Below are 17,821 nucleotides of genomic sequence, written 5' to 3' on the forward strand. Positions count from 1 at the left end.
GCGGGAGGCCCAGAGAAGAATCGGGGAGAGGTGGAAGCTGGGCCTTACCGAAAGCAGGCTTCCACGCAATTGTAGTAAGCCTTCCACAATGCCAGTTTCATTCTCAGTCTGTGCTAAACTCACCATCTGATCAGATCAGGTGGATGTCGTAACCCGCCGGAGGAGTGCATTTCACGTATATACGCGTCTGCGTTGTTAACAAGTTTTCACGTGGAATCGCAGTAAGGTTTTCGCTCTTGTCTTTGTATTCGCGCAGGATAATAAACGCATCACCAGTAAGTGAAGTTTAATTTTATTTGTAATTTGTTCATGACATCGACATCGAATATGAGAGCAAATTTAATGCAATTATCGACAGGAATCGTCAGCACGTGCATTTGACGAACGACGGAAAACACGGCGATTTCATTGTACAACACTAAACGTATCATGCGTGCCTTTGCACGGCCTCGTTGCGTCACGCGTGCATATGTAGTAACAACTTGACAGGACAGCAGCATCTACGGAACATTTCAAGATGTTTACCGACTCCAGGAGTGTATTACGGGGTTCTTTCTATATCGTCAATAACAACGTGAAATAAACGTCTATGCGAAAATATCAGATTAGATTCATTGTCATTGTGAATACTTTTTTACACTGCTAATCAATCACGTTATCAGTTGGTTCGTTAAAGGCATCGTACTATTTTGCATCGCCATTTTTACTGTTTGAGAAAAGAAAAACTATGAGTGCAGACGTTCATCGTCTTCAAAACTCGGGACTTCACAAAAAGTGGTGGTTAGTCTAGACTGTGCGTGCTTTTGTTGGCTTCTAAGAAACGTCTGGAAAACAAGTCTAGTACAAGTTACAATCCTGCACACTTGATCGGCCACAGAGTCCGAATTATGTGCGTAACTACTGAATGCATGTATTTATTATTAGTAGTATCCAATAGACATGTTGTGATACGTCTGATTTACGTAATACGATAAAACTTTGTTCAGAACACAAAGAAGCTGTGCACAAGTGGTGAAAAACATGCAAAATAAATTTTTTGCCACCGTCAGGATCTCCAGCAACCAGTGAGGCAGCACGTTGACGTTTTTTTGTCACCTTGAATACAAAACAAGGACGCAATCAACCAATTTTATTTCTTCAAATTATTTTAAAAGATCAAATGTTACCTAAAATCACATACAGTGTATATCCAACTTAATGTAACCGTTGCACTAGAATTGATTTTCTTCAATTTTCTTATTTCAAATATTCTGTTTACCTTGATTTTTTCTTGTACCGATTGTGTCACTCTTTTATACACGCACCACGTGTCTCCCGACACAACAATTCACGGTCACTGTAATATTCCACACTTCTGCTATAATCAATTCTCTGTATAAATGTGTATGGCTAATAACGAGCGGAAATTATACACGTGACTAGGTTCCAGCCGACCCCGCGCTTCGCCGTTTGAAAAAATGCACATTTTTTGCCTGAATGTCGTCACAAAGAGAAAAAGGAGTCGGCATATGAAACAGAGTATAGTTGCAAAATAGGTGGTATAATATAGTCGGAACTCTTCTTTTTAATCCATGCGTACGACTCGATAGGAAAATCAGGATAAAGAAAAAGTTTATCGCACGCGTCAGCCGATTGCGTAGTAGTTTATATAGCGGTGACTGGCTTACTGGCAAACCAGTTGAATTCTGGGACAAAAGGTAACTGTTACATCGAGGAAGCGTCGTGTAAGACAAAACTTGCCGTCTGACAGGTTGAATCTGGGCTGCAATGTTAGCCATGCGCGATATTTTATGCCGTTCAATTAGTTACTCGTACGATGGCTTTATACTCTGTGTTTTCTAGTATCATTGGTTTTTTTTTTTTTTTTTAATTACATTTTTGAGCTTTCTCAGAACCATCACCCGGAGTAGCGTTGACTTTTTGAAATAATTAAAACCGATTAACACTTAATAGTCGAAGATCCCTTTCTTTCCTCCTATTTGTTTCTCAATATTCTCTATCCCGTAATTTCAGACGAATTTGAAAGGTTTAGTTTGCGCAGTATTGATTCCATGGCAGGAGATTGGAACCTGTGGTCATACAGCAGTCGAATAATAAGCACAGTGACTCAACTTTTAAAGTTACTTGACGTCCAATCATTAGAAGTTGATGTTGGACGCTTGTTCCAATTACATTCAACGTTGCTTTTTTGCTTTTCACCTGTGTAATCCGGGGAGTTCGGGAAATAATCGGTTTAGAATATTGCGAAACTGTTTATATTATATAAACTTGATCAGATGATTTCTGACCTTCGGCAGTTATTCGTGAAGTAGATTCGTCGTTATCTCACAGCTGCTTGTATGAACAAAGGTATATAATTGTGGTTTGAATGCGATAAATATTTTTACATATAAAACCATGACTTTCAAATCAGAAGATTTGCTAAGCTGCAAGGTACACTTCTTGTTGCAAAATCGACAATCGACAAACGGATTCGTGTAGTGCATACTGAATACTTTAAATCATGAACTACAGTATAACTTCGTTATTTTAGTTATCCACCTCACTTCCAGAAGAGATTAAGAGAAGTGTCGAAAATTTAATTATACCATCGAAGGTAATGCGATTCTGAGTAATTTGAGAAAGGTGTTTCTCGCGGATCTACAGCGTGAAACGAACTTCGTGGTTACTGACAGACATTATGTAATTATGTGAGAGAAATGCAGCAATGAGTGTAAACGGAATTGCGACCGCATTTCGCTGCTGCTGTATTATATGATGAAGTAGTGACATTCGTCAACACATGACGACACTGACAATCCAGAAACCGTTTTGTACACGTATATTTTAAAATTTGTTCCTTGCTTCAGGAGAGGAGATAATGACAGAGCCAAACATGGACGATATTCCCGATAGAATCGCCGAAACCTTCAAGGGACGAGACATCTTCATCACCGGTGGTACCGGATTCCTGGGAAAAGTAATGCTCGAAAGATTCCTTCGTTGCATACCGGAAGTTGGAACGATTTACTTGCTGATCAGAGGGAAGAAGGGGAAGGACCCGAAACTGCGAATGGACGAAATATTCAATGGACCGGTAAGTCGAGGTCCTTTGGAGACCAGTGTTCACTGGTACCAGAGTTTTCTAACGTTTATGTTCGTTGCGAAACAGACTTGCGAAATGGCCAAGTGACCCACCTTTTTCTGGAGCACATTTCTTCTCCACCGTAACTCATGAGATGTATAATACTGTTGGGCAAGTCAAAGTTGAAACACCGTTTTGCATTAGAGTGGAAATTATGATGACAAGCTTTCTCAGATCTTTCCATATAAAAGTGGCACATGTTACCTGCTGTATAATTATGGTGTCTGCTCGTCTACTGCATGGAGTCCTTTATATAGTATGTCACTTCAATTTCATCGTCGAGCTGGACAACCGTTCCATCTTGACGTGTATGAAACTTGATGACTCATATCCTTGCTCCATTCTACCATAAAATTCGCGACGCATGAGGGAAAGTAAATTTTCTGCGAAACTTCAATGTCTTCACGCGTAAACGGCATTGCGCATCATTTTGCCAAAATAATCAACTCATGCGCGCCAAGATTTCGGAAGGACTGTTTTTCCAAATAGCAAATGCCAGATAGTTCAGTATCGTTCACGGAAAAATTTTAAATTAATTCAATTTACCTATTTCGTAGATGTACTAATAATGGTATGTTAAAATCTTTCCACCACGGATTATTGCAAGAAAAAAAAAACATTGAAATCGCAAAACGAAAGGCTTGTCAGAGGAATTCAGGCTGAAGAATGTTTACACGCTTTCAAACAAACTTCAAAGATATTGGTTTCCGGCTCTGCGTTGTCGTAGTGACATTTTCAGATTACTCACTGTTCGGAGAAGTACAGACGCATGTTCAGTATTGTGCAAGAATATCTAAGAGATAGGAGAGTCGTATAACGAACATCGTAATTTATACATATAATTACGCATGCGTGCAATACATGTAGTAAAATTATCCTATACAATTGCATTCGAACGTATAGTGCGTTAGTTTCGCAATTTCTTGTCAATTGTAGCTTTCGAATATGGTATTGTTAAAATGAATAAATAAAAAAGGAAAAGTGGAATGAGTGTTGGCTGTTTTATTAGAGAGTTGTTATTGAATTTTGTATGCATGATCAGTGTTTAATTTATTACGTTTATGTAGATGTATTCACTATGTACGAACAGCATGTCAAGTTTTGGTTTTGAAATATGAGGCCAAAAATATCCATATATTCATGCATTACTCAAATTCAAGTGTTTGACACGTGCAATTTTGAAATTTTTCTTCTTGCGAGGATTGCTGAAAGTTGTCAAAACATAAGTAAACAAATTTCTCTTTGTAATTCAGCATAGATTATAATATTTGCACTCGTTTACATATTTACCAATACTTTCTATCCACAGCGCATATCATTTTTTATGTGATAACAGGTGTTAATTCAGCATAATTCCGGAACGATATATTGAGTAACGAAAACTGTCCACTGCGAACAGCTGCTGTGCATATCAGATACGATTCAAGAGTGACAAAGAAAGCAGAAGCATAAAATTAAATTTTAGAAATCCGGAAGGTGTCCAAAATCATCAATCATACACTCTACATCAAATTGATTCACCATTTGATGTTGGATCAAGTTATTTTTTGATGCAACGACCAGATGTTGATTAGGATTAGATTATAGGTATAAGAAGAGGGTGGCGCAAAGGCAGACGTAATTATGAATTAGTCGGTAGAGAAAGTCGTTAGAAACTTGGACCATTTGAGTGCAAAGAGGATGAGCATTTCAGTTCAAAAGGATTGGCCATGCGGAGAGTGGTGTATATATATCTATAATTTCACAGACCACAAGATGGATGAATGAGCATGTCCTAGAAATCCTTGGAAGCATGGTATCTGCAATTTATGAAGGTTTTATTTTTATTCAGAAACCCAACATGCAGTCACCCTTTCAACATTGGCAGGTATACGTAAAACATATAAAATATGTTTTTATGTTTCACTTCATTTCCTTCACTTAATCAGAATCAGGTGTATATATTCGTATGTGACGACATTCCCGAGATGCAAGACTGCCCCCCGTTCCGCTTTTCTCATGCTGGACTATTTTCTAATCGCTCACGCCTTTCTAAATTAAACGCTAATATATAGGACCTAAACTACAGCATGGCCCGCACGTTGCCAAATCGTTATTCTTTCGAAATCGTACAAAAAATGATCTACGTCGTACTCGCAATCAATCGTGCGCTGCAATCGATCCAGTGCGCCGGACGTGGAGATGAAATTGATTAAAAATTGGAGCTTGAGGTCGTTTGAAATCTCTCTTTGAACCTCAGCTTCTTCGGAATTGTGTGGTCGACGGTTTTAACTGAGTCAAGGACGCGTAAAGCGAAAAATTCATCGGCTGTTGGTGAAAGAGAAAGTTTCTTCTGCCGTTGTGTAATATTTTCTCCTGTTACTCCGTAATACCAATCCACATTAATAATATACTGGCAGCAAGTAGACGCGGTAACCACGAGTTTTGTGCGAGTCCATCAAGGCCAATAGGCCACGAGGATTTACGTTACTGTACGGCATTGCTGTGGCCACACACGCGGAGAAAACAAAAAACGGAATGGAAGTTTATTGGTTTTTACTATTCGAACTCTCTTGAACCCTCCCGAAATTTACAAGATACTTTGCGCGAAGTCGCATTTCGATAAATTCACGTTTAACAACGTTATATTTCACGAGTACGAGTTAATTTGCGATGAACAATACCAATAATACTGTGATACTTATGAACAATTGACACATTTATCAGAGGAGTATTCATACTTGGCATAAAGGCAAAAACTCTCTCGCAAATTTATCTGGGGCCTAGAGGCGACTTGGTGTCCAATAATTCAATCACGTTGTTAAAATGTCGAGAAACACGAAATCCGACGCGAGTTCCGAGTTTCGTGTAACACATGATATAACTCAGATAGTCAATACTGCATTTCATTATTCGGTAGAAATTGAATGAAAATAAAATGATAGCGTGCAGCTAGATTTGAAATGAGTCTGCGGGTCAAGGAATATGAGAAACAGTAGGAAGCAGGTGGAGTGGCAAAAACGAGAATGTTAACATGCTCGTTTAATCTTCAAGTCATGTAGAATTAGGTATAACGCGGGAATATTTGTTATGCGTCAGAAATAGCCAAGTAGCTTGCTATTTCATGCTTGTATGGTGTGAAAAAAATTTCATTGCTTTTCAGTTATATAAGTGAAAGACCATTATACCTTGGAATATTTACTCGACTTCGCATTAGCCAACTAACCAACATTTTTTTTTTTTTTTTTTTTATTCATGACATATACTCGTTAGAAACACGCGCGATGCGTGTCGATAAACTTCTTCTCACCCTTTCGCTTTTATTGAAATATCTGTGGACAAAAAAACATCCCAAACGAGACGTCGAGGGTTTTGCATTAACAACATCGATAATTTGGCGCTAAATATTACGTACTTATGCTAATAGAGAAACGGTGTTTTTTTCTGTACCTATAATAAACCCATGTGCTCATTGGCACGTACGCAGGCATGTAGATGTATGTACATACATACATCCGTTGGCATAGCTCGGAGCGTGATAAAAGTAAACCTTCAAATAGCATAGTTATACTCTTGCTTTCTCTTGGTGTATCCGAGTGAGATATCCATATTCATCAACTCGGTGGATTAGCCAAAAATTCAAATCAATGCTCTACCGCAGTATGCATGAATGGGTATTGGCACCCCGCGTCGATGGACAATCTCACGTTCCAATATCTGATGACGTTTGACTGACAGGCTTGATGGCATTAATTAATTTCGCTGGTTGTAAATAACTAAATACGGTTGGTCCTAGGATTGGCTTGCACAGCTAGCGAAGGAAAGTCGAAACCCATGCAACGTTTGAATTAGGAACAACCCAAGACTTTCATTGTCAGACATGAAAGATTAATGTGCAGCGGTACGCGAAATGATTATACTTACAGTGTGCTTATGCGAACGATTTAATAGTCTTCGTGACGGGGATTTTTGAGTGGGAAAAAGTTGTTCGCATTCGAGTTGAACGGACTGTGATATGAGTGGAGTTTGATCGCCTCGAGAGCATAATGCGAACGGAAACTAATCTGATACGTCTCTATTCTCGGTAAAACAATGGTTAGGATAAATTGTCACCTCGATTAATCTGTTACAGCTTTTCGAAAAGGTTAGAGAACAGAGGGGGCTGCCGGCTCTTCATAAATCAGTCGCTATCATCAACGGGGACGTCTCCATGCCTGGACTCGGCTTGTCAGCGGAAGACAGAAAACTGTTGTGCGAAAAAATTAGCATCGTTTATCACGCAGCCGCTACTGTCAGGTTGATGAAACTTTGCCTTATCTATACCGCATCTAGATTCGCAATTGCTGAACTTTGCACGCATTTGCATTTCAAATATCGAAGCATAGTCTATAGCAGATAGCTAGATTTTTAATTTGCACAGCCGAATGTGTACGGCAATATGCATATATGCATGTTGCGCAGACCTGTGTAAATACATAGAGACACGTTGAGAGCCTGTATCTTGACTTGTATTTACGATTGAATAATCGCGAGAGAAAAATAAAATTTATGGGTAAAAATGTCTCATTAACAACCTCGACTTTCTATCGCTTCGTTATTTTTTTATATTTATACTTTCAAATGATCACCTTTTGTAATGTAATCTATTTTCTTAACTTTGCAAATTAATTTCACGATATCGAATACGATTGAATTGAAATTTCATAAATATATCCTGTAGATTCGACGAGATGTTGAAGAAGGCCGTTCTGCTGAATACACGTGGTACAAAACTAATGCTAGAACTTGCCAAAGAAATGAAGAAGTTAATTCTCTTCGCTCATATCAGTACGGCGTATTGTCATCTCGAGGAAAAGGTAACAATATCTCATTATCACTCCAATTTTCCTGTAAATTTGCCTAACTTGAAATTATGCACATGCAATAAAATACTACATAAAACGTGAAACTTGGCCTCTTAACTTGGCGCGTCATTTTTTTGATCAATTTGCAAACCAGAATATAGTTTCGGAAAAATGTTTAGAATCAGTAGTGTTTACACATACGAGCTAATTCTCGTGCTTAACGAAGCGTCACCCTTTGATATAGTCGCTCCAATATGGCGACGGAATAAGTCCCTATTGCGGATTGACTGACTGCTTCCATCACTGTACAAGTTGGTTTGCCAATTGACAAGCGGATACATGATGAATTTTCTATTATTCGTCATACGCGGCTGATGATTTCTCCAATTTCATATCGATTTCTCAAAACATGGTCAGGTTCGTTAGTCCATACCTAATGATCAATCGCGTCTCTTTCATATGTCTCTCTACCAAACAAGTCAGATTATCATGATTAACGTGTTGTAATCCGTGCATTATCACTGCATAGATTCTAGGCGAAAAACCGTACCCGCCGCCAGCGGATCCCCATAAGGTGATAAGGTGCGTTGAATGGATGGAGGACGAGGTGGTCGAGGCGATGACGGACAAGATCCTGGGGGATTTGCCCAACACGTACGCGTTCACCAAGGCGCTTTCTGAGGGTTTGGTCGAAGAGGCGATGCCTCATATCCCTGCGGTCATTCTCCGGTGATTATAATTACGTTACCGGTATTCGATTACGTCAGGTTATTTTGGCCAACAGCCTTAAACGGCGAACGACTCGTATCGGCATCTTCGTCCCTGCCGGCGTCGCGTCTGGAGTCTTGTATATTTTGCAATTTCAGACCGATCACCATCCATGTATGCGCCGATTCTCACGGCCTTATTATAATTTCGCAGGTGCGTTTGCCGGTTACGTAACTCTTTTCGCGTAAAGTACCTACGCCCTCGCAAATTCTTGTTTTTTACTATACCGATGGCCAGATATACATCCCCATTCTTGCCCAAATGTAGAGGGTATATGGCCTACGATTACATCTTGTATCTGCGAATAATCGTTTGAGAGAGCCGTTCTAATGGTCCAGTATAATTTTGTACGCGGATAAACGATCCACGTACAACCGATCTTTGAGCATGTTGCCAAACCAATTTTTAGCCATGTTGCGATATTCTCGTTGATACTTTACTGACGCGAATTTCCCTGGCAAACAACGAGACTCAGCATTTAAAAAAACGAAATCTAGAGCCAGCTCAGCGTGGTACTTGTGTTCTCCGCCAAGTTGCCCGTCGTTCGAACCGAACTTTATCTCCTTCTAATTGGTCTCATTTATTTCCAGACCCAGTATAATAATTCCGATGTGGAGAAACCCGCTCCCTGGATGGACAGACAACATAAATGGACCAACGGGTCTCCTGATCGGGGCTGGGAAGGGAGTCATCAGAACAATGTACTGCAATCAAAATGATTATGCCGATTACCTCCCGGTAGACATTGCGGTAAACGCGATATTCGTTACCACGTGGAATTATTTGACCAACAACGACCGTGAGAAAAACGTATACAATCTCACAAGCAGTACCGAGTTCAAGGTAACACTCCAATTGTCTCATATGTATAGTATTACTTTATCAAAATATTGTTAGAGGTTTCGGAAAATCATTTCGACTTGTGGATACAATTGCGTGATGTGTATAAGGTGAACTATTTTCAATTTCAGATATCGTGGGCAGAAATTATCGAACGTGGTCGTCGCATAACAAAAATTGTACCTTTGAACGGGGTCGTTTGGTACCCGGGCGGTAGTATGAAGAGCTCGCGCTTGATGCATAATATCTGTGTATTCTTCTTCCACATGCTTCCGGCTTACTTTATTGACACTATATTATTCCTCGCGGGACACAAGCCAATGTGAGTCTTAACGATTATTCATGGGATTACGATTTTAAGAAATACAAAGTCGAGAACATCAGGTTCAGAATGTTTACGCGACGCGATAAGTTTACCAATCGTTCATTGGTTACAGCATGTGCAGAGTGCAGCGAAGAATTCAAAAAGGTTTCGAAGTGTTCGAGTACTACGCCAATAATCAGTGGGACTTTGACAACGGGCACATAAGGGAAGTCAGAGAGATGCTCAATCCTAAGGAGCGGAAATTGTATGTGCTTGACGGCGACGATATGGATATTGATGCCTACTTTGAAGACTGCATTAGGGCGGCAAGGATTTATATTCTTAAAGAGTATCCGGAGACTCTACCTGCAGCTCGTAGACACATGAGAGTGTAAGTGTACGATTGTACCCACCGTGGTTTTTCCTCATTAATATTTCATTTTGATTGCTAGTTAGACATCAACCAGTCAGAAGTGTTAGATTGCTGGGAAACTGAGAATTGAGGCCATAATCTTGCAAATTGATGCTAGGGCAAAAGTTTTTAGGCTTCAAGAAACGCCAACCCCTTTGGATTTTTTCAGCATAGTTTTGGCAAATTTTCAAAGCGGTACAATCACAAACGGATTTCGAGACAAAAAGTTTGTGGGTCCCAAAAATTGCTACGGAAGGAAGTTTAACCTTTTCGTCGTCGCAAAATTTTGCAACCAAAGTCTTAGCACAGTAAATCTATGATCACGTTGCATTGTCATTTTCTAGTTTTCTATTTCCTTTGAGATTAGATAAGGCTCGTGAAAACTGATTGTAAATTTTGTGTCATATTATTTTCTATTACGGGACTGCTACGTGAAGTCCTCAATAGCAAGCCGTGTTAAATAACAAAATGTTTTACTCTTGTTGCAGTATGTACTGGGTCGACGTTATCACGAAAGTCTTGTTCTGTTTGCTGATTATCTACACTTTGGCATCGTGGAGCGATAGTTTTCGAGCTATGTTGGCTGGTGGATGGGCCCTAATAGCCGGAGTTTTAGCCTTATAGCTGTTTATACATTACATGTCTTCTTTTATAACAAGTTAGCAATACCTTTTTAATACAATATGTAATACCAAATGTAATAGATGATCTATGAATGTATATTTACATAGGTTAATTGAATAAATTCTATGAATAACTATCGCGACAAGCTACCTCCAAACGTACTAATCGTATATTCTAGTGAAAATAGAACTACATTTTAGGTTGTGTGTCTAGTTTTCGATCTTCGCGATCTCTGTGCATTTATAAGTGTAACTATAATTGCGCGTAGCAATATGGTCCTGCGTCATGAATTGTCTATTAGGAAAAATTCGAACTACGTCGTTGAGTCCGTGGTTCTCGATTGCATTTTCATGCTAAAAATTGTAGAATATTGGATTGTTTATTCGGGATGTAAACAAACGGGGAAAACCAGGAAGCAAAAAGGAAATCCAATAAGACAGTGACAGTTTTTCGAGGTCAAAAAATGATCTAATTTATTCGCATTATACCAGAATCGGGAAAAGTGCCAAATTATCGCCTAGTCCATAATGAACAATGAACGAGAATAACGTTGATAGTAATAGTTGATTCTGTTCAATGCATAGCATGTATTACGATTCTGGAATGATAAGGGTGAATTGAGTAGAGTTCTTGTATCTCGAACAGCTCCTCATAACGTTTCTGGATTAGCTCAATGAAATACACTGCAAGGTACGGATGTAAGTTACAGCCGAGAGACGTGAGATTTCGTTTGTCATTCATGTGTTGTTGATCCTACGCTGATTCTGATGTGAAGCAATTCCTCTGCCGTTGATTTCACGCTCATTCCGATGTCTTTTTCGCATTCCTGAGGGTCCAATTAGTGGAAAAAGTGCCCTGCAAAACGATTCTCAGACAAAAAGTTTTTGAGCTCTGAAAATCGCAAAAAAGCAAGGCTAACCCCTTTGGATTTTTTCGGGTGAAATTTGGCTGATTTTGAGAAATGATTGAATCGATTTTTTCGTGCACTATTCTTACGTGATTTTTCGCAAGGAATCGATTGAGCGTAGTCAGAACACGCTGCGACCAACGGATCAAAAGTTACAGCCGAAAAACGAAAAATTTCCTTTGCCATTTCTCTGCTGTTGGTTTCACGCTCATTCTGATGTCTTTTTCGCATTCCTGAGGGTCCAATTAGTGGAAAAAGAGCCCTGCAAAACGATTCTCGGACGAAAAGTTTTTGAGCTCTGAAAATCGCAAAAAAGCAAGGCTAACCCCTTTGGATTTTTTCAGGTTAAATTTGGCTGATTTTAAGAAATGATTGAATCGATTTTTTCGTGCACTATTCTTACGTGATTTTTTGCAAGGAATCGATTGAGCGTAGTCAGAACACGCTGCGACCAACGGATCAAAAGTTACAGCCGAAAAACGGAAAATTTCCTGTGCAATTTCTCTGCTGTTGGTTTCACGCTCATTCTGATGTCTTTTTCGCATTCCTGAGGGTCCAATTAGTGGAAAAAGAGCCCTGCAAAACGATTCTCAGACGAAAAGTTTTTGAGCTCTGAAAATCGCAAAAAAGCAAGGCTAACCCCTTTGGATTTCTTCGGGTGAAATTTGGCTGATTTTGAGAAATGATTGAATCGATTTTTTCGTGCACTATTCTTACGTGATTTTTCGCAAGGCATCGATTAAGCGTAGTCAGAACACGCTGCGACCAACGGATCAAAAGTTACAGCCGAAAAACGAAAAATTTCCTTTGCCATTTCTCTGCTGTTGGTTTCACGCTCATTCTGATGTCTTTTTTGCATTCCTGAGGGTCCAATTAGTGGAAAAAGAGCCCTGCAAAACGATTCTCGGACGAAAAGTTTTTGAGCTCTGAAAATCGCAAAAAAGCAAGGCTAACCCCTTTGAATTTTTTCGGGTGAAATTTGGCTGATTTTGAGAAATGATTGAATCGATTTTTGCGTGCACCATTTCAACGTGATTTTTCGCAAGGAATCGATTGAGCGTAGTCAGAACACGCTGCGACCAACGGATCAAAAGTTACAGCCGAAAAACGAAAAATTTCCTTTGCCATTTCTCTGCTGTTGGTTTCACGCTCATTCCGATGTCTTTTTCGCATTCCTGAGGGTCCAATTAGTGGAAAAAGAGCCCTGCAAAACGATTCTCGGACGAAAAGTTTTTGAGCTCTGAAAATCGCAAAAAAGCAAGGCTAACCCCTTTGGATTTTTTCAGGTTAAATTTGGCTGATTTTGAGAAATGATTGAATCGATTTTTTCGTGCACTATTCTTACGTGATTTTTTGCAAGGAATCGATTGAGCGTAGTCAGAACACGCTGCGACCAACGGATCAAAAGTTACAGCCGAAAAACGGATAATTTCCTGTGCAATTTCTCTGCTGTTGGTTTCACGCTCATTCTGATGTCTTTTTCGCATTCCTGAGGGTCCAATTAGTGGAAAAAGAGCCCTGCGAAACGATTCTCAGACGAAAAGTTTTTGAGCTCTGAAAATCGCAAAAAAGCAAGGCTAACCCCTTTGGATTTTTTCGGGTGAAATTTGGCTGATTTTGAGAAATGATTGAATCGATTTTTTCGTGCACTATTCTTACGTAATTTTTCGCAAGGAATCGATTGAGCGTAGTCAGAACACGCTGCGACCAACGGATCAAAAGTTACAGCCGAAAAACGAAAAATTTCCTTTGCCATTTCTCTGCTGTTGGTTTCACGCTCATTCTGATGTCTTTTTTGCATTCCTGAGGGTCCAATTAGTGGAAAAAGAGCCCTGCAAAACGATTCTCGGACGAAAAGTTTTTGAGCTCTGAAAATCGCAAAAAAGCAAGGCTAACCCCTTTGGATTTCTTCGGGTGAAATTTGGCTGATTTTGAGAAATGATTGAATCGATTTTTTCGTGCACTATTCTTACGTGATTTTTTGCAAGGAATCGATTGAGCGTAGTCAGAACACGCTGCGACCAACGGATCAAAAGTTACAGCCGGAAAACGAAAAATTTCCTTTGCCATTTCTCTGCTGTTGGTTTCACGCTCATTCTGATGTCTTTTTTGCATTCCTGAGGGTCCAATTAGTGGAAAAAGAGCCCTGCAACACGATTCTCGGACGAAAAGTTTTTGAGCTCTGAAAATCGCAAAAAAGCAAGGCTAACCCCTTTGAATTTTTTCGGGTGAAATTTGGCTGATTTTGAGAAATGATTGAATCGATTTTTTCGTGCACCATTTCAACGTGATTTTTCGCAAGGAATCGATTGAGCGTAGTCAGAACACGCTGCGACCAACGGATCAAAAGTTACAGCCGAAAAACGGAAAATTTCCTGTGCAATTTCTCTGCTGTTGGTTTCACGCTCATTCTGATGTCTTTTTCGCATTCCTGAGGGTCCAATTAGTGGAAAAAGAGCCCTGCGAAACGATTCTCAGACGAAAAGTTTTTGAGCTCTGAAAATCGCAAAAAAGCAAGGCTAACCCCTTTGGATTTATTCGGGTGAAATTTAGCTGATTTTGAGAAATGATTGAATCGATTTTTTCGTGCACTATTCTTACGTGATTTTTCGCAAGGAATCGATTGAGCGTAGTCAGAACACGCTGCGACCAACGGATCAAAAGTTACAGCCGAAAAACTAAAAATTTCCTTTGCCATTTCTCTGCTGTTGGTTTCACGCTCATTCTGATGTCTTTTTTGCATTCCTGAGGGTCCAATTAGTGGAAAAAGAGCCCTGCAAAACGATTCTCGGACGAAAAGTTTTTGAGCTCTGAAAATCGCAAAAAAGCAAGGCTAACCCCTTTGAATTTTTTCGGGTGAAATTTGGCTGATTTTGAGAAATGATTGAATCGATTTTTGCGTGCACCATTTCAACGTGATTTTTCGCAAGGAATCGATTGAGCGTAGTCAGAACACGCTGCGACCAACGGATCAAAAGTTACAGCCGAAAAACGAAAAATTTCCTTTGCCATTTCTCTGCTGTTGGTTTCACGCTCATTCCGATGTCTTTTTCGCATTCCTGAGGGTCCAATTAGTGGAAAAAGAGCCCTGCAAAACGATTCTCGGACGAAAAGTTTTTGAGCTCTGAAAATCGCAAAAAAGCAAGGCTAACCCCTTTGGATTTTTTCAGGTTAAATTTGGCTGATTTTGAGAAATGATTGAATCGATTTTTTCGTGCACTATTCTTACGTGATTTTTTGCAAGGAATCGATTGAGCGTAGTCAGAACACGCTGCGACCAACGGATCAAAAGTTACAGCCGAAAAACGGAAAATTTCCTGTGCAATTTCTCTGCTGTTGGTTTCACGCTCATTCTGATGTCTTTTTCGCATTCCTGAGGGTCCAATTAGTGGAAGAAGAGCCCTGCGAAACGATTCTCCGACGAAAAGTTTTTGAGCTCTGAAAATCGCAAAAAAGCAAGGCTAACCCCTTTGGATTTTTTCGGGTGAAATTTGGCTGATTTTGAGAAATGATTGAATCGATTTTTTCGTGCACTATTCTTACGTGATTTTTCGCAAGGAATCGATTGAGCGTAGTCAGAACACGCTGCGACCAACGGATCAAAAGTTACAGCCGAAAAACGAAAAATTTCCTTTGCCATTTCTCTGCTGTTGGTTTCACGCTCATTCTGATGTCTTTTTCGCATTCCTGAGGGTCCAATTAGTGGAAAAAGAGCCCTGCGAAACGATTCTCAGACGAAAAGTTTTTGAGCTCTGAAAATCGCAAAAAAGCAAGGCTAATGTTACGTGGGAGGGTGGACGTGAGGAGAGCGGTAAGAGTTTACGACTATTAAGGATAATAATCGATTATGCACCCACGTAACAGCGCTGAATAAAACTTAAAACTAAGGAAGACCTACCTTTCGGTACGCCGGTATATGTAGGATCGTGTTGCTATAGTCCTATACAGGTCTGTGAGATTGATTTAAATAGGTTGAGGCTAATTTATAATAGTAATGACTTAATCCTGAAATTGAGAAAGGTTGTTGTTCGAAATAAACGGGTTATTGGATTTAACTGGTAAAATATGGATTATATTCTTCAAACGATTTTGGAAATGATAAGGGTTGAAGTTACAAAAAGGTTACATATAATTTGTTACATAACATAAAATGATAAATTAAGGCCGCAAGATCTATAATGAGTGCGCATTAAGTATAACTGGTCGTTTTAGTAATTTGTATCTCTCTTTTTAGATTTATGCATCCTCTAGTTAAATTACAACATATATATATTACGTTCCGCCCAATCTCGGAAACACACACACTTGTTTGTCTATTAATAAAGTCCTAATTGTGTACGGTATCGTCAGGAGAGTAACTCTGCAGTGTGTCCAGGAGGATCCACGAACGATAACCGTACAGGACAAAGATATCTAGGATCTTCGATGTCTAAATTTAATAATCAAGGTATCGTCAGGAGAGTAACTCTGCAGTGTGTCCAGGAGGATCCACGAACGATAACCTTGTTTAGACAGATCCTGTGCGTGTGGTTCCGTCGATCGGATTGAACGTGTATACTTATTCTTATACTTTGATTTAATCGAAAAACACAGGTGACAATATATATATAGTTCCTAATTAATTAACCAAGGTGATAGGAGCCAAGCTGAAAGCCAGAGAATACCTCTCGAAATACCTAAACGATATTGACTTCTAGCTAGGCACCAATTCTATTGTTTGATTTAATTATTGAATTTATAATATAGGTATTGGTGAACAATTAGTGGTGGTTTAAAGGAGTGGCTAGTGAAGCTTGCCACCAAGACATGAGTTATTGAAAAAGACGATTTTTCGTTTGGCTAGAGATGCTGGCCAATAAACAGAATGTTAATTACCAATAGGCAATATTTGAATAGGAATATAAATTTATCAAATTGGTGATTATCTAGATTCGGTTGATGTTGGAGTGAAACATTCGAATTGACTTAGCTTTTGTAGAGTGGTGCGTCGAGATTGAGTTCCGTCGGATCGTGTCGGTCAGGGTCTTAGTAATCTGGACCTGAGCCTCACCTCGAGTCGTACGAATGGATGGATTACGTATAGATGTTGGAGCTCGAGATCAGCCACCAAAGCAGACTCGGGGGTTGATGATCGTAGATTCGGATTACCGTCACTCGGGCAGTACGTTAAATTTGGATGAATTAAATTGCGAAGGAATCTACTGATTTACACCGTTTACTAGTTATGTGGTGTTCAAGTTTAATTAGATGAGAAATTGAATGGTTATATCTTATTATCGTTAATCACTTAAAATTACCTGACTCGGTAGAATCAGGGCAGAACTTGATTTAATTTTTGTTAAAGGAAATGAATGTCATAAAAATGTCTATTCGCGAAGATAAGAGAGTCAGTACAGAACAGGAAAGAATTTGAAATAAGGTGATAGTAAGTCTTTGCAATTCACAATATAAATTGAAAGCTTGAGTTTAACGAATTAGCACGGTACTTTAGGCCGGTCACAATGAAGATTTTCCGAACACTACTATCGACCAGAAGGGCTAATACGGGTTGACGTCCACGCACCTCGCGACTTGACAGACGAAAGACATGGCGTCTTGGGCCTGACGGTCCAAGAGCCCTCGGTGCAACAAAGTTACAGCGGTAATTAGCCAATGAGATGCGAGGGCGACCTCCCGGTGCCAGAATCGGCATGGTCAGCGTCACTCCGGGCCTGACTCGAGTGCTCCGACGGTGTTCCGACGATTCTCAATCTCGTCGGTTACATACTATGATTACGAGTAAAAGATATCGAGATGCAATTCTCACACATTCATCCATACACCTTAATGAACAACCTATTTTAATTTGGTACATATTGTACGTATGGTTTAGCCTGATTGTTGATGATGACTTTGACTTAAAAAGAAGAGACACTTTTGGGTTGAGACTCGTTGGGGTTTATCTCACCACTTCGCGCTTTGCGTTCTTGGTAATGTTAAATATGGCACCAAGTTAAACCTAATACGCGGGCCTGTACGT

The 17,821-nt window shown here is 39.7% G+C and overlaps 1 protein-coding gene across 3 annotated transcripts; it reads left to right on the forward strand.

The window, feature by feature from the left end:
• Window positions 1–86: 86 nt before the first annotated feature.
• Window positions 87–10,992, forward strand: LOC124409597 (putative fatty acyl-CoA reductase CG5065). 3 transcript variants are annotated; one of them, XM_046887311.1, is made up of 9 exons: window positions 87–284; window positions 2,858–3,076; window positions 7,236–7,399; window positions 7,824–7,959; window positions 8,477–8,676; window positions 9,306–9,558; window positions 9,687–9,877; window positions 9,993–10,250; window positions 10,760–10,992. In XM_046887311.1, exons 2-9 carry the CDS (start codon window positions 2,861–2,863, stop codon window positions 10,893–10,895), a joined length of 1,554 nt encoding a protein of 517 aa, XP_046743267.1. In that variant the 5' UTR covers window positions 87–284; window positions 2,858–2,860; the 3' UTR covers window positions 10,896–10,992. The 3 variants fall into 3 exon arrangements, with proteins under 3 accessions (XP_046743267.1, XP_046743268.1, XP_046743269.1); XM_046887312.1 differs by lacking the exon at window positions 87–284 and adding an exon at window positions 1,559–1,697 and having other exon boundaries at window positions 2,850–3,076; XM_046887313.1 differs by lacking the exon at window positions 87–284 and having other exon boundaries at window positions 2,844–3,076.
• Window positions 10,993–17,821: the final 6,829 nt, after the last annotated feature.

This window comes from Diprion similis, chromosome 8 (genome assembly GCF_021155765.1).
Source record: "Diprion similis isolate iyDipSimi1 chromosome 8, iyDipSimi1.1, whole genome shotgun sequence".
Lineage (NCBI taxonomy): Eukaryota > Metazoa > Arthropoda > Insecta > Hymenoptera > Diprionidae > Diprion > Diprion similis.